Source organism: Schistocerca serialis, chromosome 7 (assembly GCF_023864345.2).
Source record: "Schistocerca serialis cubense isolate TAMUIC-IGC-003099 chromosome 7, iqSchSeri2.2, whole genome shotgun sequence".
Classification (NCBI taxonomy): Eukaryota; Metazoa; Arthropoda; class Insecta; order Orthoptera; family Acrididae; genus Schistocerca; species Schistocerca serialis.
This window is the reverse complement of record NC_064644.1, coordinates 539,028,517-539,055,420: the sequence shown is the minus strand read 5'-3', so window position 1 is coordinate 539,055,420 and position 26,904 is coordinate 539,028,517. Positions and strand designations below refer to the sequence as shown.

General features: G+C 41.1%; 1 protein-coding gene across 1 annotated transcript; it reads right to left on the bottom strand.

Moving 5' to 3' along the window:
* Positions 1–1,035: 1,035 nt before the first annotated feature.
* Positions 1,036–17,186, bottom strand: LOC126413225 (odorant receptor Or2-like). Its single transcript, XM_050083122.1, has 4 exons — positions 16,768–17,186; positions 16,523–16,622; positions 13,642–13,797; positions 1,036–1,092 (listed from the first exon to the last, which is right to left on the bottom strand). Exons 1-4 carry the CDS (start codon positions 17,184–17,186, stop codon positions 1,036–1,038), a joined length of 732 nt encoding a protein of 243 aa, XP_049939079.1.
* Positions 17,187–26,904: the final 9,718 nt, after the last annotated feature.

Here is a 26,904-nt window from a genome sequence, read left to right as displayed (position 1 = left end):
AAGTTGAAGGATAACAACCAGCACTACACTTACCAAGCGCACTGGTAGTACAACAAAATACACATGTAGAGCTCGAAACAGTGTTATGTTACACTTTGTGTTATTATAATGTTTAAACCATCAGTTAAGAAAGATGATGTTTGCGTATCTAAATATATGTAAAACATAATGTGCCTCAGCTTAGTGTAATTGTATCCATATGCAGCTTCTGATTCTGTCTCGCCTTTAGCGTGTACCTGGGAAGGACTCACTTGATGTCAGCTACTGCATCTGTGGCGTCGCAGTGAGCAGTTGTTACATTGTTGCTGGAGTATGTTGACAGGTATGTAACAAACTACGCCCAAAGATCTATCATATTTAGCGTATGGGAGCACTGTAGTTTGTGCAGAAATTGCTTCAGACTGATCAGTACCTTTTTTTACTACGAGAAGAGAGGGTATGCTGTAAGTGATTAACCTTTCATTCCATTCATTCATTCGCTTGCGGTAAGTGTTTACCTCTCAATTAATGCTCGCTGCAGTATTGTCAGTGTTGTCCTTATGGCCAGGCACTCACTGCATTTTTAAATACTAGTTTTAAAATGACATCCTTAAATGGAACCACAGTGCATATGAGATATAAAACTGTTAGGGATTTATCGAAGTAAATACTTGTTATTCAGGACAGTAATTACTTTTCCAGTACTGCTTGGCTTTGACAATACCATTTTATTTATGTTATGTGCCAATATTCAGAAGCTGCCCACTGAAGAATGTGCAGTGTAGTAGTATGCACAGGTGTGTGAGTCTATAACTGAATCAGTAGCATTATTTTGCTTTAAAACGTACCATTAGTATTATGTTCGAAGGCACGCACAAATGAAGTACAAAATTATGTCTGTAACTTAAGCAAATTTTCTTAGAATTTCCGTGTATGTATGGATTTCTTCAATCGATGGACAATAAATCGCTATCGACGTGCTATGCTAAGTATTGAGACGATCAGTACGTTTTCGTGGACACTTGGAATTTACATAAAGTGGGAGGTATTTTCCATTCATTTGTCGTTCACCTGGTTGAGAAGAGCGTAGTATGAGTAGGAAGCACTCATCAACTGAAAAATAAAACAATGAATAAATTACCACTTGTAATTAAAGAAGCTGAAAACAAAAAATGAATATTACAAACCTGATTTATACAAAAACCATTTTTCATGATTTTATAAAGAACAGTCACAGTCGTAAAGCTACTTTTGTGACTAATGTATGTACACGATACATAAATGGCAGCCCTGAAACTCATTCCAAATTTTTTTTAAATATTCGCTCGATCCTAGTGGCATCTAATGTAACAGTGGTTAACATTTTAACTACTCTTTGCACTGAAGAAAAATTTGTCACATTTTCTGGTGTAATTAAAGTAACCAGAAAAGGTACTCAGAGAATGGAAGAAAAGGACAGAAGGAATTAGAAGAATTACAGTTGGGGCGAAAGAGGATAATCTGAGTTTTGATTTCCTGGCTTTTGCAGATGTTCCTGCCATCTTTGCTGAATCTGTAGTGTATGCAACAATGAATCTCCTACCAGAAACAGCTTTAAAAGTTGCCCTACATTTATCTTTTGAAAAAAATAGAGCACGTGAAAGATGTCAAGGAAGCTCTAAACCATATGGAAACAGATTGTGGTAGAACTAAAAAGGCTACAAAATTTAAATATCTAGGTGAGATAATACAACTGACAAAAGACCTTTATAACAAGAAATCTTTTTCCATAAATTCAAAACTTTAGCACTACAGACTGCCATTAAAGCAGAAAGCCTTTTCTGCATAAGAATGGCTATCGTTAAATACAAATAGTGCAGTGAAATAGGAAAGAAAAAGGAAAACAGTCAAGAAAATCTTTTGACCAAAATATGGGAATGGGGAAGGAATAATAAATAAGTTTATGAAACAATAGAGCGAATATCACACACAATGAGGATGAGAAGAGCTTAATTCTATGGACGCCTAAAAAGGATAGATGAAAACATGACAACCGCGCGGAGCAGCCTCGCGGTTTGAGCCATAATGTCACGGACTGCGCGGCCCCTCCCGTCCAAATTCGAGTCCTCCCTCGGACATCGTCGGAGTGTGTGTTGTTGTCACCATAAGTTAGTTTAAGTAGTGTGTAAGTCTTGGGACCGATGACCTCAGTAGTTTGGTCCCTTAGGAATCCACACACATTTCAGCATGTGAAAACATGACAGCAAAAAGGATTTTTGACTTCTGTAACAGAAATCCCAAATGTCAGTGACATGGATAGAAGAAGTTAAGGCAGACTGAAAATAATGGGGAAGAAATAGGAGAAAGAGAAAGGCTCAGAGCAAATGTAAAATGTTTCATGGGCTTCCAGGAGAAAACAACAAAAGAGACAGGTGCAGTATGGACAGAAAAAAGAAGCGACAAAAATAGGGAAAGGATGAAAAATAAATGGAAAGAAAGAAAGGAGGAAAGTTATTATATTTGGTCCTTAGCAGACCAAACCAATTTTTAAAAAAGTAACTTTGCTATTGGGAATGTATCTTTAAACAAAGAAGAAATACGTATCACTAGAAAACTATAGCAGTAACAATTTCTTAAGAAATTAAAATAACTGCATCAAGATCAAGGCATTCAGCGAAGTGTGTAACAGCATGCGTAAATGGAAGTCCTGATATCTTCGTAAGCTTTGCTAGTTCCTGGTGGCGTATAATGTAGCAGTGCTTAAGCTTTTGACTACTCTTCGTACAGAAGAGACGTTACTAGCATTTTCTGGTGTAACAGTAACGACTGAAATGAACATACAATAAAGTTTTTAAAAAACACAATGTCAAAATTATACATCTTACTGAAATTAACTTTATGCCATAAATTATGCGTTTAATAAATGATTAGTGTTTGAGAAATATACGCGATCTATAATATTGGGAGTAGTGTTTGCGGTGAAACCGATACTGCAGAAAACAGGGTCTCAAAACGCACATTTACAGTTTTCAACATGGTACTGCAGTCGTAGTAATACACACAGTGTATTAGTGCACGCTGTGACGATTCGCCTACTGCGACTGTCAACATTAATTTTTAATATTCAAAATATATCAGTCATCACCATTGAATGGGCAAGGCTTCTACAACTGAGGGGATTTGTTTCTACTAACAGCTAGAATACCAGTGTTGCTGAAGTTCTGTATTTGTACGAGCCTCGCGGTTTACGACGGGAGCCGCTACAATCCGTCGGCAGCCAAGAATGCGCAGCAGCTTCACCTGAATAACTTGTACTGTTATTGTTTCGGATGCATATTGAATAGATCAATGAATCAGGCCATTTTTCTTCGAATCTATAAAGAAAATAATTTAACCCTGAATAATGAAGCAAACGTACCCAAGACTTAAGAGGCGTAATATTTGTATGGAATTACGTATAATGTAAGCCACTTGAGTTACACCAGATACTCTTTGGTTCTTCATGTAGCCAGTAATCACTTTATGTGATGTTATTGCTGACTGAGTGTGGAGTGAAGGTAATTTATGTTGAAACAGTAGTATTGAATTTGGAAGAGGTTTCGTGTTTCAGTGTGAAAATTTATACCGTGGAAACTCTAGAATCTCCGCAGGTCTTTTGACTTTAATCAGTTCTGAAGAGTTTCACCTACTGTTAGATAAAGACATTTCTGTCATTGCCACAATAAATCTTAATAACTGTGCCTTATCATAGGATTATTTAGGCCCTTTTACTTGGAGCTGTACCTGGATCAGATTTAAGATTCACTGCGCGTCCATGTTTGGGAAGATCAAAAAGTGCACTGACTAATGCCGGCTATAATATTAATCTCCCGACGGGGAGGTCGCCAAAATGTCTGAAGTCTCATATATGTGACCAAAATCGAAAGAGATAAGTGAAAATTGCAAAACAGATGTCACATTAACGCGCAGATAGTAATGGTTTATTAAAATTTTTGTGAAGTATCTTAGCCTCCACTGGGAGCTTCACTGTTCTAGTTACATATCTACCAACACAGTACAACTGCGATGTCGGCTACGTACAGACTTATTTATCAAGTGCAGCTTCATGTTAGGACATACACCTTACTCACTTAGTAATTTTTTGAAGGATATTGCGTGGATAGATTTATTTTATTTGCAAAATTACATATTATTTTTGTGAAATTTTCTATTTTCACTAACATCAAAGCTCTAAAATTGTTATCGATAGTTGAAAAACAATTCTTCACTGTAGGGCGCTCTCCCAATCAGATACACGTAATCCCTAGATCTATTATTTGGTTACTGCGCCATTGGGTGCACGACTGGTGGTCTGCTTGCCTGAATTGTTGTAGTCTTTTAGAACAGTCCTTGAGACACAACTGCAGCCCAGTGTGAACAAAACAGAGGTGTCTTGCTTCCACTTGAATTAACATCTGGCGAACCTGACATTGGACAGAATTTTGAAATGCAAAAATCCTAATCGTAATTGAGTCCCAAAATATCGGGATGTCGTCTTCAACCGAACACCGAGTTTCAAGCAAAACATTCAGAAAGTGAAGACGTAATAACATCCAACACAAATTACGTGAAACTACTTCGGGATCCTCAGCAAGCAATCTGCTGTCTTCGGTCTTCCATTTGGTAAACTCAAGTGCTGAGTACTCTGCATCTGTCTGTGTGAACAGCTTTTATACAAAAATTTTGCAAGCTAGACTCAATACTATCGTAAGCATAACATCTGGTACTCTCATATTTACCCATAGTCATTGCCTCATGCTGTTAAAACGTATTATTCCAGCGGATTTCCGAAGATATGCTACTCTTTTGAGAGAACACAACAAGATCTCCAGTAATCGTACGCTGTCACTTTAAATCTCAAAAGAGTACAGTAAGGACATCATACTCAGTGCAATGCTTGTGAAACGGCTGCCAGAAATTCTAATCCTCTTGCAGAATTACAAAGTCGGCGAGAAGCGATAAGACGTGTAAGCTTGCTAAACATCATCTCAGGTAACTGGCTCCAAGTGCGTCCCAGCTGCGACGCAAGACTCGGACTACCCTAAATAGAATCCGAACAGGCCATTAAAGCTGCAACGATGCACTCCAGAAGTGTAAGAAGCTGCTCAATCCTGACTGTGGTTGCGGAGTTCCAAGCCAGGCTATATATCACATTGTCAGTGAAAGCCACATTCGAAGATATCACAGCAATGATGATTTCCTGCTAGCAATACCACAGCATCCGTGCTGGAATGAAGAACAGGACTTTCAGCTATGAAGCACTTGTAACCTTGTCATCTTCATCGTGTCTGATTTTTATAAATGTATACGTCTGCTGTGTCGCTATTGACAATTGTGTGTATCACCCATTTGTTACGTCATAAAATAACGATAATAAACATTACATCACTTGCTTCGATATTTTCTCTTAGATCTGTGAACTTTACTTCACCGAATCTACCATCTGCTAACGTACGAATTGTTGTGACTGTGTGAAATGTACAAAACAGTCAGTCATGTTTTCTAACGAGTCTGAGAGGAGACACTGTCCCACTAGCGCTATGAGGATGACTGGTGCCCGAGCTACGTGTCAGCTGCATCTAGCACTTCTTGAGAGAGTTTGGAAGAAATTGGACCTAGAGTACGTAAGAATATTGAGAGAAAACACGTACTGATAATATCACTATGAGTCATGAAAGTCATTTTGTTCTTTCGGAGCAGTTTTTCTGTGCGTGGAGAGAACCCATCCCCAATGAACTGACTGTTGTTAGGAGAAGCCACTATGTCTTACGTACATTATTTAATGTGCCACCTGCTCTGGTGTGATTCTGACCGCCGTAGTGAACAAGTAGAGGAAAATATTTGCTTTGCGAGACCGACCAGGGATTAAAAAAGGAAGCAGGCAGCAGCTAATTATAAAATATATTCTTTAAGGTCAGTAATGTGTTCATATTATTTACACGAACTGAAGGATTTCATTATTCTACATTATAGTTGTCTAAATAACGAGTAACTTCTTACATAGAGTGTCTGAAGTGAAACGCGTGCTTCTGTAGATGGGAAAAAGGCACAAACTAATCAGTTTTGTAAATGATCATCTGAAGTGGTTCTGCACTAACGAAGAATACTATGACAAAAGTTTAGATATTCTGGCGATATTCTTTATGAGCGAACTACAGCAGACATTTGATCATCATATAGTAACTGGCCTCATAATGAAGAGAATTATGAAGCAGTGGTTATGTACAGGAATGAAAGGTTCAAATCAATATAGAAAACTGACAGTTAAGTCTGCGTTTTTTTTTTCATGGATGACTTTCATATTAAATCTCATACTGATTTCAGGAGTTGTAAATATAAATGCAGTATCTGGTGGTGAAAAGGCTGCTACTACATCAAAATTTCTTCAAGAGTCAGTCATTATTGCCTTTTTTTTAAAAAAGAAATGGTTGATGACTTTCTGGCAAAGGCCCTTGCACCTGAACTGTTGTTTTAGTGTGCGAAAAAGTATCATTGTGTCGCCAACATACTGGCTGCTAAGTTATTTGTGTACAGCGTGACGACGAAGCAGTGCACAGGAAGTGTATGACATCTGTTAGCTTAAGATAATCCTTAATCCAGTTTGCCATAGCCATATAACTAGTCTCACATACTTTCCTCCGTAATGAGTTTTGTGCACATTCATAACCGACCAGGTAATAAATGGGTAAATCAAAGAAATGTTCAAAAGTTATTAGTGACGCTCAAAATTTACTTACGTATTTTGAAGCATAAGATTGAGTGTCAACTTTCTATGAAGTCCCTTGATACTCTTGAGAAGCAAATTGTGAACGAAGTGCTGCAAATATTCAGTGAATATGTTGTATGGGAACAGAAGGACGTGTTACATTATGAAATTTCAGCGAAACAGAATAGATACTTACTCTTTTCACAGATTAGGTGAAATTTTGGTTACTGCCGAAGGACAACGTGGAAGTCGAAAAATCTGTCTTAGCTTTCAGACCTGTTAGTTCTTTGTTCGGGGGTAACAGGACACGTCAGGTATGTTTCAAGGGCAGGATGGGTTACTCGGAGCTCAAGTTGAGAGAAACACATCTGTTGTCAAGATGGGGCGAACAAAGATGAAAGGGACATGTCACAGGGAGCAGGTGGTGGAAGATAGAACATTCGTAAGCACTATGACACATTCATGCCAGAGAGAATAGGAAGACAGCGTGGAAAGTAGAGATGGAGTAAGAAGAAGAGGAGTGATAAGTGAGGAAAGAGTGAGAAGAGGTGTATGATAACTTAACAGATTGGTGTGACAAATAAATTTTCGAATAAATATTTAAGGAAATTTTACAAAAAAAGGAAAAGAAAAGTAAACGTAAGCTACTTTTCTGATTTACCACTACATCGTTATTCACAACAGATACGGCTCAGTTTTTGCAATAGCCACCGGCTCTAATAGATACATCAGCAAAATTTTGTGTAAGTCTGGTATTTCGATGTCGTCTGTGCTAAGTCTTGTGCACCGATTTGTTTCCACTAACTTCTTACCAACGTCGTAGCATTGTATGCGTGTGTTACTTACTTCATAACCTAAAACATGTATTTCATTGCGAATGATGTTGTCAGTCACTGGGTGGATAAATTGTAATTCTTCTTAAGTATGGCAACGGTTTTACCGCAGTGGATACACCGGTTCCCGTCAGATCACCGAAGTTAAGTACTGTCGGGCGTGGCCGGCACTTGGATGGGTGACCATCCGGGTCGCCATGCGATGACGCCATTTTTCGGGGTGCACTCAGCCTCGTGATGCCTATTGAGGAGCGACTCGACCGAATAGTAGCGGCTTCGGTTAAGAATACCATCATAACGGCCGGGAGAGCGGTGTGCTGACCATACGCTCCTCCTATCCGCATCCTCATCTGAGGATGACACGGCGATTGGGTGGTCCCGATGGGCCACTTGTGGCCTGCAGACGGAGTCCTATGTGCGTATTAGGTATAGTTCAGGGCTATGTCGACTTTCTTCTTTTTTGGTATTTCTTTGTGAGAGAATGGTACTCTCGATATTTCATCATTCAGATATGCCGAATGTCTCATCGGGGAATTTGTCGAAAAGATCATTTCTGAAAACAAAGTTCCTAAAACGTTATACGCAGCTTCTACCTCAATACTCTTAGATTTAAACGCCTTAGGTGCTATGTTTATCCTTGTAGTACTTTACATTGAAATACGATTTTGTTCTTAAGAGGAATTGCTACATTTCTTTCCTTACTTGTAAGAATTATGTTCATTAATAACTATTTTAGTGCACAGATACGCAGTATATGCCAGCGCAACGCACTGAACTTAGTTTCTTTAGCGTTATCTCGGGAGCACTCATGAAACAAGGTTTTAAATACTCGCATCGTAGCACCGAGAGAACAAAATATCGTATACGCCAGCTGTTCCGAAATAATTACCAGATTCATGGTGAGCGTTTAGAGTTCCTTTAAGAACTAAATTTAAATTATGAACTTATACCATTACACACAATTGCAGACGCCGCTCATGACTGATGCCCCGACATAGCCTAGGCCACAACATTTGCTCATATCTAGGCTCTTTCGTTCTATATACTGTAATAACTTATTTTCAGATACTGCTGCTCACTGATCTTTGAGCTGAGTGAAGGATGTCGTCGAGACGCATGGGGTTTTGTCCCACATGTTTCACTCTCATTAAGTCCTGCTCTTATAGATGGATAGCTACTTTAACGTAATGTGGTGAACAGTTCCCGCACGTCCGCTAGGATTAAACAACGAGCATCGGCCAGCAGTTTACGAGAATGCAGGCGGTCGCAGCAGCGGGGCACAACGTTTTCTAGGCCTCAGTTTGAAAGAGGCGATCGGAGAGCTTCATGAATCCGTCCCCAATCAGAAAAATCTTACGAAAAGCGTGTCATACAATACAGTAACAACACGGAGCAACGGAAACAGTTACAAGGTAAGGCATAAACGAATACCAGAGTTCTCACAATACGTGGAACCCGAAACACAGGCGTCAAATTGATTGCACCTTTCTGCTGACACTCGGCGTAAATTCTCAGACGCATTAAGAATCAAAAATTAATATGGACATCAAAAGAGTAGGTACATTCAAAATAATCTGTTTTTGCAAAGCAGTCGTCACGACTTGTCTGAAGCAGTTTGCCTTGGAGACGCCTTGAAGTTATGAATCTTGTGATTAGAGGAAAATCGGAATACTGTAAATTATGCTTTTTGTGACGAAGTTTCTATGCCACGGGCACTTCGGCATTTGGTTATGCATATCACGCGCTGCGATTCGAGTGTATCTGCATGTTGCCTTGATATACGCGTTTGCCATGCGTATATCATATGTTTTTGTAAAGATTTGTCACGCATCATAGACGAATTTCTTTAATTAAGCTTTTTCGTCTCCTTAGTCCTATATCAGCGGAGCTCACTGGAAGCGAAATCTCACAATAATTGTTATCAGATCCAGTTATAGCAAATTATAAATTTATATATGAAGATAGTAACTGTTCTCAAAGGAACAGATACACTGACGACCGTGCAGCTCCTCTAGAATTAATGATAATTAATTGAAACGCTGAGCTGCCGACAGGTGTTGTTGATATACCTCGATGGGGACAGCTGAAAATGTGTGCCCCAAGCGGGACTCGAACCCGGAATCTCCTACTTACATGGCAGACGCTCTCTCTGTCTGAGCCACCGAGGACACACGTGAATAGCGCGCGACTGAAGGGCCTTATCTTTTGCACGCTTCCCGTGAGACCCACATTCCCAACTGTCCATAATTCTACATATGTAATGTACCCAATAGATATTTACCCAACCACTCATTACTCGCACGCACTTTGGCTGAGGGTTTCAATTAATTATCATTTATCCTAGAGAAGCTGCACGGTCATGAATGGTACCTGCTCTTTCGACAACAGTTACTATCTTCATATATATAGTTAAAGGCTATCCAGCCATTGACCTTCGTCTGTGCGAATGCGCACAGGTCGCCCGAACTCTTACGGGAATCGCCAAAGTGTGCACGAGTAATGAGTGGGTGTGCAAATATCTATTAGGTACATTATATATGTAGAATTGTGGACAGTTGGGAATGTGGGTCTTACGGAATGCGTGCAAGGGATAAGTCCCTGCAGTCACGCTATTCATCTGTGTACTCGCTGGCTCAGATGGATAGAGCGTCTACCATGAAAGGCGGAGATCCCGGGTTCGATTGCCAGTCACAGCACACATTTTCAGCTCTCCCCATCGAGGTATATCAACAACACCTGTCGGCAGCTGAGGGTTTCAATTAGTTATCATTTAAATTATAAATTGATACCTATCACTGCCAATATTGGTGATAGAACGATACTGTGCGCAATACACCTGACCATACAGTGGTCAATTTTCAATGCGGTGTTTTATTTCATTGACATATAACTTATGTTCCAGGTAGTACAAATGAAGCATTGTGTAGATGACGAGATCATGTAAGGCCCACGGTAGGTATATCACTGTCAACGCAGGCAGCAATATTTCCTACAATCGTTCGCCTTCCTGTGACATCACCACTCAAGAGCTGTTTATCAAGAAATCTGAACCAGTATTTTGTGCGACACTGTATCGGTAAGTCCTACTGTGGAAAACTTTTCTGTTGTGTTTAGTAGCAGTGATGTGCAACGGTTTCCTAGGAAACTTTAATCAATCCATTAATATTTTTCGAAAGTTCATGCTATGGTTACAATCTTCTCTTCTTTTTCCTCCTTTCAGTACTATTTCAAGGAGTGAATGCTGACCCGTTCCCAAACCAAAGAATGAAAAATGAACTGTCGTATCCATTACTGGACGTCCCATACCTCATTTTCCAGTTTGGCTAATATGTAATGCCTGCCATGGCACAGGTTCTAGAATGACATCATATGGTGTAGTCATCCTATTTTCTTTTTCGATTAGTGTCTCATATCGTCAGTCATTGTGGTTTTTATGTCCTGCTCTTGTCTTATATCTTCGATCCACATCCTGCAATCAGAAACCACAGCTCAACTAATTCGATTCGTCGTTCACTTCCTTTTTTGGGGAATCCACTTTTAAACTGCCATAAATGAGAGCAGGCTTAGATACCCAGCTGTGTAGACTTAGTGTTATCTCTTTCCACAAAGTTCTGTTAAGGTACCTTCTTATACAGTCATTTGTGGCATTATATTTCTGCATATTTTGAACCACATCTTAATTAGTTCTGTATATCGTTATCTCTTTCCCGATGTATTTCAACAAATGACTATCTTTGCTGTTGTTATATCATCTTTTTCATCTGCCCTTACTTTGTCTTATTGATAGATTCAACCATTGTTGAATTTCAATACATTTTGTTACAATGCCAATTTACTGTCTGCTAGAAGGACTTGCTCGCTTGAAAATAAAGAGCTGTTAATAAATTTGTTCCTTCCCAGAACTATTTTGTTAGGGTTTTGAGGATTCTACCCTTCTCGGCCTTTGTTTGGATGTATATAAAACTGATTGATGAGAGACCAAAACCTATCTTTTAGTCCTTGGTTTACAGTACAGATCTCTTACTTTTTGGCAGCTGACGGGAGCTTCTCTCTGACTATGTATTTTGCCGTTTTGTGGTCAGCAGTAGACACTGCTTGTTTTCCAGGTCCTGATCCAGTCATCTTGTTGGTACTCGTCGATAGTAGCAAAACTTGGGATGTAACAGCTACTGCGAATCAGCGTTTGATATATCCACTTCGTTGTTAATCTAGGAAGATCTTGACCAATATGGCTTGTATCCAGTAAAACAAGCAGATACGTTGCAACTGTTTCCTCAACGAGATGTTGTCGTTCGATGCTCTGGTATCTGATATCAGATGGCAATGGAGAAGTCGTTTCACGATAGTAACTGTTGCAATAACCTTAATGACCCATTTGAGATAAAGAGAGGAACTAGGTGTGTGGTTTCTACACAGTCTGTCTCCTTACGACACAAGTCGTCGCTATAGTGTCAGATGGCATCCTGAAAATATCCAAGCTCACGTGGATCAGGACGCGTCCGATAAATCCTGCCATTTAGGCCAGTGGTAGCATGACACTCTGAGTGACTATGCATTGCAGTTATAAAATTGCCCGATAAAAGAAAAGGTTCCAGTTCGATTCCTGATCGAGTGAGCAGTGTTTGCTTCACCTAGAATCAGTTTCACACCTCATAAATGCCGCCAAGTTGCGCTGTATAAATACGTCCGACAGCAGTAACCGAATTACACCATCCAGTCAGATGAATATGACCTGCTGCCACAACCCTAAAAAACCACCTTTTTCAGCGCGGACCATTATGAGACGAGCGGGAAGGCTCTCAGTAAGGTTCTGAAAGGTACCGAAAGGGATGAGGAACCATGCAGATTCCAGTGGTACTGATAGAGATTAGGAACCATGCCAACTCGAGTGCTGTGCCTAGCAGGTTTCTCACTTGAGGACCCGTGGTGCGAAAATCCCGATCGAGGTGGTCCGAGAGAATTTCGACTGGGTTTAGGCCTAAATCCGGTGAGGTTGGTAGCTAGGGGAGTACAGTCAACAAATCCTGATGCTTTTCCAGCCACGCACGTACATTGTGACCTGTGTCCCATATTGCAGTGGCCTGCTGGTAGATGCCAACGTGCCGAGGAAAAAGAAACTACAGTTAGGGGCGGACATGGTTCCCTAAAATAGATACATAATTGTATTAATCCATTGTGCCTAACTGTCCATAATGCGCCCTCCTCTGGCGCAGGTACTTCGACAATAGTTGCACAGTGTCTGCTTCCAGACATTTCACGCCGTACACACCAGCGGCCATCTGTCACATGGGCGTAAAATGTGGTTCACCTGTCCCCACTAAGTGAACATCCACTTACGGTAATGTTGTGCAAATTCCTGCCTTCGTTGTGGATGAACTGCAATCAGCATGGCAGCATGATTCAGGCGCATGCCGCAGAGGCCCATACGCAGCAACGCCAGCTGAACAGTCGCTGAGGGGGCAATACTGGCAGCCTCTTGATTCATTTGTGCTGTGAGTTGCAAAACAGTTGCGCGTCTATTCACCCATGCATATTTCCGCGATCGTCAATCACCCATGTCGTCAAGGACCCATGGTACATCACGGTGGGCTCGGCGCCGGTTTTGGGTAGCCCCATTTTGGCATCCACGGTATTATTTAACTACGGCTCCAATCGAACAGTTTACAAACATAGTCGTTTCCTTCCGAAATGCCCCACCCTTGGCCCAAGAAGCCAAGGATTGTGCCCTCGTGGACGTCAGAACTACCACTCGTTTTCCACATTACGACAGCGACTGCACTGTCTATGTCATCCCGATATGCTTCATATACGCCGTCCACTTCTGGTGCTGACACCTGCCGTCTGTGAGTGGGTGATTGCGCGTTGACGTCGAGCATTATCGGTGGTGACATTAAGATAACTAGACCATGTAACTGCAATATATAATAAAACCTTGAGAGCGTCATACTTGTATAGCATTAACAGGAAGCGCGCTACACCAGTACCACTGTTTGTCGTCAGTCAACTGATCGCGAACAGTGACTGAACCTTCAATTACGCACAGGTGTTTTGACATCTCATGTTAACCTGACATCGCATACAGCTTAATTACCATGTTACACTTACCCGGACAAACGTTTCTCGTGAGACGTAGTAGAATTTGCCGGCGGTCAGTCCCAGAGGTCTCTGAGTCCTGCAGATGATGAACACCAGGGCGCGCTGCACGTCTGGAGGCGCCCCAGGCCAGCCGCAGTAGTAGGCGGACTTCGCAAGGCGAGAGTTCTGCAAGCGAGTGTGCTACATGTGTAAGTAAACTGACAAGATCGCATGCCTTTCACAATTTCATTATGTGGCAAACAGAAGCTTGTGTACATACTATCACAGATTATCAGTACTGGTGTACTAGCGTAGCTCGTAGCCGTAAATAATTTGACCGAAAGGAGAAACTTTTCTGCTCCCACTCTCTAACTCTGCTGCTCTCAACACACAGTTGGTGGCACTGACTAACCTTGTTCAAAAGTTCTATTGTTCACATTTTCGAGCGATTCCTGTCTTCATTCCAAAGGAAGTTATGTTGATCCTGAAAAGTAGTTTTAGTCAGATGTGCATACTGTTTAGTTCTATTTCGCTTTGACCAGTTCACTGAAAACCCCGTCTGAAGTGTGAAGACTGAACAGGTGTGCTATACCGCCTGACTAGGAAAAAATATTGTGGTTGAAATAGCGTAGTGAAATGTAGAAATAAATCACGACATTGAAAGATGTGCGTGGTCCTACCGTGTAGATACTTTGTTTCTTCGCGTGGCCAACGTTCTTCTCTCAGGTCATTCAAAGGTCTCTCGTGGTAATTCGCCCAGTTTTACATGCGGATGTCTCATACCGCCGTTTATGCGATGTTATGTTTTAAGACCATCTGTCTGTGATTTTCAGCGTTGAAAATCATTAAATCCCTTCGTTAGTAGTTCATTCAAATTGCCGACTGTTAAATTTGAAATCGATAGCTCTATGTTCTTTTTTTCCCTTTATTTCATTTTATACTGTATGTAACAGATTTAAGTGGAGATATTGTGATCATTGGTACCTTAATAGCTACCCACTTCAGTGTGTTACTTCTTTTTCTGCATCTTAGAGTCTTCTGTCAAAAACGTCATATAATTCACTAGATGATGTTTCCGGCACAGTTGTAACTGCACCTCTACCTAAGAGAACACGGTAGGTGCCATAACACGATTTCCCAGGAATTTCGCTCGGTGGAAGAGGAGCCAAAATAAGCGCAAACGTCTCTCGGCTTGTCCGTAAATACTCAATCGTTTTTGGCAAAACGGCGATCAAAACTTTCGATGTGATTTAGATGCTACTGGTAGCATAATGGCTTGCGACGCGGAATTTCAGTTCTGCGTCTCGAGTTACGAACTTGATTATTGCACTTCAATTTCATTTTATTTTACTTTATTTTTGTTTTTGATTACCTACCAATGTGCATAGAAGTTCTGTGCACAAATCTTTCTTATCAAGTTAGGGGATAAGAGGCCATTATACTGTAAAATTACAGCTGTATTTCACAATAAGCGTCATACATTTATCGTATAACATATTTGTGTATGATATTTTCAGTGGTTAAAGCTTTTTTAAATTTTCATTTTTGAAATTTCTTCTTATAGTTTACTCTTCAGGAAGATTTGTTGCATTTCTTTGGTTTATACCGGTCGTAGAAGCATACGCAACAAAGAAATTGCGAACACCACAAGCATTTCATAGAGACAAAGCAACATATCTCCGTATGAATCTCATTCAACGAAGAAACGTCATTGCCACCCCTGAAGATTTCACACTCTGGCAAAAATTTCGTATGATACGCATCTTGTTTCCGATAAATGGTGCTTGCATTTCATTATTAATCAAGATATATAAGAATAAACCAGATTCACTAGACATACAATTAGAAGACGAGTGAGGATGACGTTATTCCATATACACTGGAAAACCTTCGAACACGAAGCACAAAATTGTGAAGTCATAAAAAAGCCACTGTCGTACCGCTTCGATTAGACTGTTTATCCACTAAAAGACACATCCCGTATCTCGGAAACATTGACCGCCAAGATATGTTTATTTTGATATCCCTTCCACGGATCGAATTTTCTAGGAAATGGTGTTATGTTACTTGCTGTGTTCTCCAGATAAGTGAATTTCGCCTGTCAGTATAGACTATATATTTCGCATCCTTGCATCCACCTTTCGTCACCTAGCCTGCTGCCCATTAATAGTTTGCCGTTGCTACATGTACTTGGAGGTAAAGCCAATCTAAGAACATGTTGGTCCAAATAGCGATAATTATTAATCTAAAAATGACTTAAGTACTGATGTAACGTCGTTCAGTAAATTCTCTTCAATCACCAATAAAAATTTCTGCTCTTGCACCCTTAATATGCTGCATAAAGTAAAAAGAAAAAAAAAGAAAAAATATGTATTACGTTTTTCGTAGAAAAAGGCAAACAAGATAAATTCTAAATCGTGGAACATCTGTTCACGGTATTTTTTTATTATGATGTAGTTAGATGGAAACTTGACCGCAGTGCTTACATGCAGATCGCAAGATAATGAATCTCCGTTGTAAGAACAATTTACTTTCGTTTTTTTTTTTGTATATATGTGAGAAAATCATGGAAAATAAAAAGTTCACTCAAAGCAAGGAAACGAAACGTGATGGTGGAATTCATTAAAGAATATATATGTAACAATTTACCTGATATAATATGTCATCGGCGTACCAGCAATACATGAATATCTCGTATATAACGACTCCTAAGTATGCTTGTAACAGTAGAAGTGCTGCTATGTTTTCTGTGTTCTGTAACCCGAAAGATTTACCAAATTGCGATAGAAAAGATTTTATAAAACATAGAAATGTATCTCTAATAGAAGCATAGGCAATAGTCACACAGAAACAACATACCACTGAGCCAGTGCCTACCGCCAAAATATGCTTTAACAAAGGCAGCACGTACCTTAGAGCTTTGGAATAGAGTGACGCAAATAATAACAGTAGCTCCAGTGAACTGAAGCAGGACGATTTTGCTCAGCAACCTCTCAATTTCTTTAATCAACCTGTAAATGACAAGGCAGGAGTGAAGAAGACGCACATTACATGCATTTTTGATTTTGAAATGTTTCCACGATGAAAACGGAGTCAGTCCTACGCTCTTTCGAATCAGCGTATTTTATCACACATAGTCTTCCAGTGCATACTTACTCAATGACGTCCTGATGTTGCCTGATCCAGTTACAGAGATCTTCCCACACAGTTTCTCCACTAGAATCTTTGTCCAACTGTTCCTCCTGTACCTTTCGTTGTTTGTGAGCGTCATCATGGTGGTTTCCAATAATTTTACCAACGCGTCTCAATTTAGCATTGAGAACCTCCAACTGACCAGCAGCATGAATTATAATGCAAACAAAAAGCAGGTCGAGGCACATCGCCATGAAGAAGCTGTACTGCATGCTGAAGTACTGTAGTGTGCTGAGTATCTCGTAGACGGGAGTCTCAGTGTCTCTGCTGGTATACCAGGCAGTGGCCGGCAGTTCCCTCTCTGGTGGAAAGATGCCGAACTTACGCATGATGGTGGGAATGATGGCCCAGATGCCGGGTGAAGACCCTCCCAGAAAAGTCATGTACAGCGTAATAGTTCTCGCCGATCTGTACGACGTATCGAGGATAGAGATTATTTCTGAATCACCGGTCTTGCTTTGTTCTTCCCTGGTATTGTCTATTTTCTGTACCATTCGAAAGAAATCCTCCTGTTTTAAAACGAAGGTAAAGAATTTTACTAGTCCAAGAATTGTGGTAATAAGAAGACATGTATCGTGGGTGATTTTGTCCATGTTTCCTCGGAAGTACCACAGAGCTTGAACTTGAGCGAAGAGGAAGCTGAATTGCGTGAAGAGCACCCACGTTCTGTACAGCAGGTACCACTTTGGCTGGAACCACGGCGGTCTCCACATACCACCAAGTGCCAGAACCCGGGCGTTTATCCACAGCACAGTATCGGACCAGGGTATGTTTCCCGACATCAGTAGCTCTGTGGAAAGAAATCACACAGCATATATTTTCCACTTGTGAATCTACATACTATTTTCGATTAAATAAAATATACAGAATCATACAGAGTATTTCTTGGGAATCAGAAGACTACCGTCGGCAATATATAGCAATACACAGGGTGTAAATTTTAAGGTGACAAACCAGAATAGCTCGAAAAATAAGCTTTACACGAAAAGAACGTGTAGAATCCAAAGTTGGTTATTTGCGAGGGGGACATTTGCTGGTCCTAAAATTAGCCCACCACCCCAGCCCCCTGGGATGGGGCGGAAGGCAACTTTAAAATTTCAAATGGGAACCCCATTTTTTTACTTCAGAATCAGATTCTACATAAAAAACTGCGTACATTTTGTCTTCAAGATTTGTTTTGATTCTTGGTAGTTGGCGCTGTAATTCAAGAAAACCCATGCTGTCATTTTTGCGTCGAAATTGGTTACGGATAAATAAAATACTTATTTTCTTCGTAAATTTTGATTCGCTAAAACTGAAACACTCCCTCTCAAAAGGTGGGGTATTGGAGGAATTAGAGTTTTACACATGTTGAACCGTGTTTTACCAATGTTCACCCAAACATTTGGGTCAACATTTGTAAAACTCTAATTCCTCTCTTTCAAGCCCCACCCTATGGTGAGGTAGGGAGATAGAAGAAGAAGGAGATGGAGGACCTTCAGGAAGAAGAGAACAACAAAGGTCTGCAGTTCCTCCCATACGCAGGGCTGCCCACGGCCAAGATTGCCGGGATACTGGAGAAGAACAAGATAAAAACCATCTTCCATCCTAGAGCAACAATCAGAAATATGCTGAGTTCAATGAAGGACAACTTGGGTCTAACAATACCGGGTGCCTATAGCACTTCCTGTGAATGTGGGAAAAAATATATTGGACACACGCAGCGTTGCATAACACAACGCATCTCTGAATATGTGAGATGCGTTCACCTGGGACAAAAAGAAAAGTCCTCGTATCCTCAGTGAAGAACCCACGATTCAATTTGAAGAAATCAATAGACTGTGTAGAGCGAATGGTTTTTGGGACTCTATTATTAAAGAGGCGTTCGAGATACGGGCCATTGATAACCTGGTCAACCGATATAGTGGCTTCTAACTTAGCATCGCTTGGAACACAAAATTATCAAGAATAAGACGATAGTGCATCTATGGAGGCAGGTCGGTGGCGGCGATTGGAATAAACAGGCCGTACCGAGACGAGACGCCAGGACCTGCCGCCCGCGGCTCCCCCTCCCCCCCCCCCCCCCACCACCATCACCCCACTGGCACGCGCCGCCACGCCGATTCCGCTGGCGCCTGTATTACCCGACCGGCGCCGAGGATGTCGAGAAGCCCGTGGTCCAGATGATATAAAGATCCCGACACTTTGCCCGAAGATGGCAAGTAAGAAACTTGAAACTTCCTGGCTTCCTTCTCATTTTTGAAACATCCCCCAGGCTGTGGCTAAGCCATGTCTCCACCATATCCTTTCTTTCAGTAGTGCTAGTTCTACAAGATTCGGAGGAGAGCTTCTGTAAAGTTTGGAAGGTAGGAGACGAGGTACTGCCAGAACTTGAGCTCTGAGGACGGGGCGTGAGTCGTGCTTCGATAGCTCAGTTGGTAGAGCACTTGCCAGGGAAAGGCAAAGGCCCCGAGTTCGAGTCTCGGTCCATCATACAATTTTAATCTGCCAGGAAGCTTCATATCAGCGCATACTCCGCTGCAAAGTGAAAATCTCATTCAGTAAGAAACTTGCTGAAACGTTGCTGGAGAACATCTCATTGACTCGGCCGTCTACCCGAGAAGATTTTATCAAATACAAGAATTATAGAAAACAGTCAATTGCCAGTGGGTACAGCATCTCTCCAAGATCATAACTCATATTACAGGTGGTCCAAACGTGCAGCGTTTGTGACGCAGCAGACGTCAATATCTGCGTTCAGCTGGTAGAGATCGCTGACACGTAAGGCCCAGAAGAGCCTCCTTTGGAAATTTGTTCGCTGGATTACCTCTCTGCAGTCGCGAACTTATTCGATGCGAAAATGTAGAGTGAATTTTTGTCTATACGTTCTGACACCCCTGCTCTCCAGTGCATCTACACCGCTCCATACATTCGAAGAAAGATGACCCGTAGACAGATATGTGACATTTCTGTGCACGTTACGTTGTTTTTGAACAGTCGTCTTGTGAAACCGTACAGGTACTTGTAAATAACCCTGTATTTTATTGTTTCCCTTGATTTCTCAACTAGAGAGTGGAATAGAATTAAAGGATCACTTTTTCGAAACCACTGAATCGTCTCTCATTCCAAGGCATATGCAGGGAGGCAACTGGCATCTTAAGTGTGTCAAGTACTTGCCGATCTGCACGAGCTTAGGGCTACTTCACGTGTTTCTTTATACACACTACGGAGTGAACCATGGGCACTGTAAAAGGACGAACACCCGATAATTCTTTGGATCAGATTCAAATTTCGTCGAATAGCTTGTATCGATCTCTAGTAGTTCCACCCTGTAGACCAGAGCAAAAATTGCGGTCGCTCTGCACTCAAAAGGGGTGAGATCACGTTCAACGAGATTCCAACACCACTACGTACTTAGAAAAGGACCGAACCGTTAGGGAGATGAGAACAGTATCTAAGAGTATCAAGGCGTCTTCCTGTCCCTCATAATACTACAAATAGTAGTTTCCAGCGCTTGGCGTCGCGGTTATGACCTCAAATGCAGAGGCGTCAAAAGAAGGGGTGAAATGAGAGTAAAAGGGGCTGTGACAATCTTCTCATTGTGTGAGGTGTCCACATTGGCGTTGTGCAGAATTGTGGTGAAACGTGGAGCCAATGTGACAATAACGACCCGCTTTACTCGTCACACGGGCTTCTGAGCTCTGGCCTTTTCTCCGCATCTATCAACGCCTTGTTGTTTGAAGTGTCATCCATCCCGGGGACGACTTTTCAGGGGACAGCGTTTTTGTACCATTACAGCTGAAGGTTGTAACCATCGTTGAGCCAAATCTCAAACTTAGGTCTCACAATGAGCGATAATTACGGGGTTCCGAAAAAGTCATTCTCTAATTCAGTTTCGCAGTATACGACATCAAACCGACTTCAAACCCATGTTTCCTACAACATCTACGCATTATAATGCAAAGAATGATATAAGACGAGGCGTCCAGAGCTGTCTCATGTGAAACGACAACTTAGTCTGGCTGTGTCTTATCCAAAACCAATCCTGTGATTCATTGAAACACTCCTAAAGCAATGTGAAGAGTTAGCATGCAAAAAAAACTCATTCAATTGCTCGTTGTGATGGGATCGCGACAGAGTGAATACAGGACGTAAGTAGGACCCAAAAGAGCCTAGCGAATCGATGCTGGTTCCTCGACGGTAACAACCATCCAACTGCACTCTCAGGCATTACAGCACAAGTGGTGTGAGAAACAGAGAACTTTGTTAATATTCTGAACTCGTCAGGTCCAGTGTGAGTCTCACGACACACAATTTTCATCCAGATGCCTCTTTTGAAATGACCATGGCGGTAATGGCAGATAAATTCGGACACATTAGGAAGGCAAATGCCACTCACTCTTCACTCGCATCCCTAGCGAGGTAAACGGGAAATGACTGAGCCGTGAAATCCCTTTTGCATTATACGAGGGTTATTCCAAAAGTAAGGTCCGGTTATAAAAAAAAAATCAAAACTAAAATGTTTTTTCAAAACAATTGTTTTATTTACATTCCTTACATCTTTATCTATTTTTCTACATAACTTCCATACTTATTTAAACATTTGTCACATCGTTCAATAAGCTTTTGAATGCCCATGTTATAGAAATCGGCCGCCTGTGACGATAACCAGTCCTTAACTGCTTCTTTCACTTCATCATCTGTGTCGAAGCGCTTGCCGCCGAGAAACTCCTTTAAGTAACGGAACAGGTGGAAATCACTTGGCGCCAGGTCCGGACTGTAAGGAGGATGGTCCATCTGTTCCCATCCAAATTTCTTGATCAGAGCTTGCGTTTCATTTGCAGTGTGGGGTCTGGCATTGTCATGCAACAACAAGATTCCAGACGACAAAAGACCACGTCGCTTATTCTGGATTGCACGTCGAAGTTTAGTCAGGGTAGCGCAGTAGGCGGCTTTATTAATCGTTGTTCCTCTCTCCATAAAGTCGACTAACAATACTCCACGTCTATCCCAGAACACAGTCGCCGTAACCTTACGTGTTGAGATTGTCTGCTTTGCCTTGACCTTGACTGGCGATGACGTGTGACGCCATTGCATTGACTGACGTTTAGACTCTGGAGTGATGTGAGAAACCCATGTCTCATCCCCTGTGACAACATTGTCTAAAAGACTGTCACCTTCCTTATGATATCGCTCCAAAAAATCAAGAGCAAAAGCCATTCTTTTCATTCGTTGGGGCTCAGTAAGCAGCCTGGGAACCCAACGGGCACACAATTTGTGAAACTTCAAATGTTCAGACACAATTCTGTACAAAGTTGTTCTACTCCCATTCGGAAAATGCATGTCTACGTCTGTAATAGTGAATCGGCGATCTTCACGAATTTTTTTGTCAACCGCATTGACCAAATCGTCTGAAATCACACTGATGGTCGGCCACACCGTGGTTCATCGTGCACATTATCCCGTCCTTCATTAAAAGCTCGCACCCACTTGCGCACTTTACTGTCGCTCATTATGTTAGGACCGTACACTTCAGTAATCTGCCGATGGATTTCCGCCGCTGAATTGTTTCTTGCAGACAAAAACCGTATCACTGCCCTTACTTCACAATCGGCGGGCTGATCAATTGTCTTAAACATTGTAAAGTGACACTGTGAACTACACTCAGCAACAGTAACAAAGCGAATGGCGGCGTTTGACGCGCAAGGCTTGCCGGGAGTCGGCGCGCATGCGTGTTTTGTCATTGGCGCCAAATTTCAATAGTTACGGCGAATCGGACCTTACTTTTGGAATAACCCTCGTAAATGCTGAATATAAAGAAAAAAACTACAATTAATCATATTCAAAAGTGGAAATCATTGCTTTCTTGGGAGTGAAATTCTGCATTATACGATTTTATAGTAACTCGTTCCCAAAACCGAAATTAATAACGAAAGCAGATGTGATTTGGCTAGCGAAGAATGTAACGGTTTCGAGTTCAGACAAGATTTCTTCCTAGCAAGGGGCAGTAAAGTATTATTTTAAATTCCGTAATAACCAGTTAGTGCGCAAATGTCTTGAGTTAGCTGACAGACGTCTGGAGTGGGTTTACATGTACACCCGCATCAACACACGTATTCTGCAAGCTACCATATGGTGCATGACTGAGAAAATCTGTACCAATTCGAGTCATTTCATTTCCTGTTCCATCTGGAAGTAGAGCTAGGGAACTTTGTTTCATAAATAGAAGTAGACGCCAAGAATCAGGAGATCGATCGGAACATATTTCATTTCGTATAGTTGCAAGTGTGATGTGCCAAAGATTCGCATGCTGCGTCTTTTTAGTATAGCGTGCCAAAGATTCGCAAGTTGTGTCTTTTTAGTATAGCATAAGAAATATATATTACTTTATCGATAAAGAAAGTTTTGGCACAAATTTCGACCCTAAAAATAAACAAATAATGCAGCAGGGAAACGATTTAAATTACCGAGGAAAGGACTACTGCAGATATGTATTATCTTGAAGCAGGTATTTTGTACATGTACCTGCTTCAAGATAATACATTAAATGAATTAAAAGTGGAGGATTTGAAATTAAAGCTGAACACCATGTTGTGACTTGCTGTGTGAGACACACAAATTTCATTTACAAACGCATACCTTCAGGCAATATTTCTATCTGATCTTCAAGTTTTTCTTGTTCTCTTATCTTGCTTCTTATTAGCTGACTTCGCTCTTATGTACTTCCCAAAATGTCCAGAACATTTGAGAGTTGTAATTATTCCTCACAGTCTGTCATGTAAGAACTTCAACATTTTTCCAGATTTTTCGGTTCTGGGGTTGAAAGGAACGAGGAAGACATGACGACCGCATACCGTTCTCATACAGAATTCTTTTCTTATCTGTAGATAATAGCGTGCCAATAGTTATACACATCTACGTCTAAATCTACGTAGAGAATCTGCAAGACACCGTACAGTGTATGGCGGAGGGTACCCTGTACCACTACTTGTCATTTCCTTTCCTGTTCCACTCGCAAACAGAGCGAGCGAAAAACGACAGTTTATATGCCTCTGTATGAGCCCAAATTGAGCTTGAAACGCCGTTTCTCTTTATGTTCTAAATAGCGTTCCTCGAAACGAATGTCACCTTCCTCCAGGGATTCCCAGTTTCTAAAGCATCTACTTAACAATTACCTGTTTTTCGAACCTGTCGCTAACAAATCTAGCAGCGAGCCTGTGAAATGTTTCCATTTCCTCCTTCAGTTCGACTTGGCACGGTTTCCAAAAATTCGAGCAGTTTGCAAGAACAGGTCACACCAGTATCCTACATGCGGTCTTATTTACAGATGAACCACTCTTTCTTAAAATTCTCCCAATAAATCGAAGTCAACCAGTCGCCTTCCCTACCAAAGTCCGCACAATCTCGTTCCATTTCATATCGCTTTGCAACCTTTCGTTCCCGATATTTAACCGACATGACTATCTCAAGATGTACACTAATCCTGTTTCCGAACATTACGGGTTTGTTTTCCCTACTCATCCGCATTAACTTACGTTTTCCCACATTTAGAGCTAGCTGCCATTCATAACACCAACTAAATGTTTTGTGTAAATCATCAGGTATCTTCCTACAACCACTTAACTTGGCCACCTTCCCCTTACACCACAGCATCAGCAGCAAACAACCGCAGATTGCTGCCCACCCCACCCGCCAAATCATTTATGTATGTAGATAACAACAGCGGTCCTGTCACACTTCCCTGGGGCAGCCCTGGCAATACCCCTGTCTCCGATGAAAACTCGCCGTCGAGGACAACAAGCTGGGTTCTATTACTGAAAAAGCCATCGACTCATATACAATCTGTTAACTTACTCCATATGCTCGTACCTTTGTTAACAGACCACAACTGAGCACCGTGTCAAAAGCTTTCCGGAAATCTAGTAGTTCGCAATATGTCATGTGCAAAAGGGTAATCTGAGCTTCTCACTAGCAATTCTTTCTAAAGTGATAGGGATTCGTAGACACAAGCTTCTCGGTCCCAAGAAAAATTAATTATATTCGAACTGGGAAGTCATTCAATGACTGTGCAGACAACTCTTGGGTTATTGGTCTGTTCCTTAACCCTCCTTATTCACAATAGTCACCTGCCTTTTTATCCAGTCGCTTGGGACTTTGCACTGGATATGCGATTCGAGATAAATGCAAGCTCAGTAAGGTACCAATGCCATAGAATACTCTTTGAAAAAACAAATTGGGATTCCATGCGGACCTCGTGATTTACTTTTTTTCAACTCGTTCAGATGTTTCTCTATTCCGGGGATGTTTATTTCTATGTTGGCCATACGGGAGTCCGTCAAATGACGGTATGCTTGTACGATTTTCCCAATGATCGATTTGTTGAAGGCAAAATTTAAAACTTCGGCTTTCATTTTGCTACCTTCAGCCGCTACATCAGACCGGTCTATAAATTCTGAATGGAAGTCATAGGCCCGATTATAGATGTTACTTACCTGAATTTTCTCGGATTTTCTGCCAGCTCTCTTGCTAAGATATTAAGCAGTAGTTGTGGTATTTCACTGGAACTATGTGACATCATTTCACTCTCTAACTGAGATGCTAACAACTGCTTAACTGCTCTATATTGCGGAAACATTCTCCTAGTCTTTATGACGGTTTTATTAAGTTTCGCAACCATAGTTGCTATCGCTGTTCCCCGTTTCTGTACAGACAATGTCGATAAGATCAAAGCCTATTTGTAGCTACAAGGTCTAAGATATTTTCATTGTGCGTGGACTGCCGAGCTAGTTAATCAAGTCAGTTTTCAGAAAATGTGTTCAAAATATTTCGCACAACTGTCTGTCTTTACCCCCGAAATGAATCCATAGACAAAGATAGGTTAACATGCCTCCAACTATTACTGCATGATCTGGGTATTTACGCGCTATTGAAGATAATCATTACACAAAGAAAATGTTACTTTGCGTTTGACAAAGATAGAAAAAGTATACATCCATGAACTGTTACATGGAAGAATTACCATGTCCTATTTAAATATAGATAACAGCTTTGATATGAACTCAGCGACTTTTCAATTCAGGTACAGTAAATTCCCACGGTCATACTCTTTGTTACATTGAAAAACTTTAACGTTTAATGAACACTATGTTTTATGAGGCCAAAGCCCTAACCCAGATCAAGAATTCAGTCTGAGGAGCATCTTTTCTTATATAGAGCTTGCTACTGGATAATTATTGGGTATTAGCTACATGAAGCATTTGAAGGGATAGATTGTCAGACACTACTGTATAATGTGTTCCACGATTTCTGTGAGAATCTCAAACCTTGTGTCGTTAAAACCTTTTTGAATATAGCTATAGCTGCGTTAATGGCTAATGGTTTTAAAATAATTTCCACTTTTCTGTCACTTATTGACTGTTCCATCCAAGTACGCTTATAAGAGGAGTTAACAGATTCATTATGAGCAAACTAACAACGCCGATAGACTCCTGTAATAGTCACTAATTTAGTAGTTGTCCACGATGTTGTCAAGGACCCATCATCAACGGAAGTATGTAATCTCTGGTGTTCAATAGCTTGGATGTATCCGCGAGTGGCACTAACAGAGGTACACGTGGATCATTTGGAGAGAATTACGTTTAAATATCTGATGAAGTCACATTGCATCACGTATAATTATTTCAACTATTATATGAAAACAGGCACTTGTTAGCACTAACATCTTTAAGAAATACGTTAGCAATAATGCACTAAATGGTGGTTCATGTCACCTGATTCGGGCAGAAACGCAAAAGAAGCTTCTGAGAAATCTTGTCTTAGGCATGAAGACTTCATTGGGACGATAAGCAACGTGTTATGGTACTGGCAAGCAAAAGCGTCACAAGTATAGGGATAATCTCTACATTCAAATTAACGAAACAGAAAATATTGTAGGGAAACTCAGTCCTCTTTGAGAGGTTTTGGCCATGTCAAACGAACAGACGAGCGAATGTAGGAAACAATGACTACACAGAGACGTAATTGGAAGAAGACTGGCAGGAGCGCAAAGGAAGAGCTGTTAGGATCAAGTGAAGGCGGATATATAAATAAGAGGAATCAGCGGTGATATGGGCCTGAAAGAAG

What these genes read in the sequence shown, in the direction of transcription:
- LOC126413225 (XM_050083122.1), bottom strand. Translation starts at nt 17,186, where the DNA reads ATGACTTTTCTGGGAGGGTCTTCACCCGGCATCTGGGCCATCATTCCC. An exon ending in CAACATCAGGACGTCATTGA is followed by an intron (nt 16,623 to 16,767) that starts GTAAGTATGCAC and finishes TGTCATTTACAG; the next exon opens with GTTGATTAAAGAAATTGAGA. An exon ending in CACGAGAAACGTTTGTCCGG is followed by an intron (nt 1,093 to 13,641) that starts GTAAGTGTAACA and finishes TTTATTTTTCAG; the next exon opens with TTGATGAGTGCTTCCTACTC.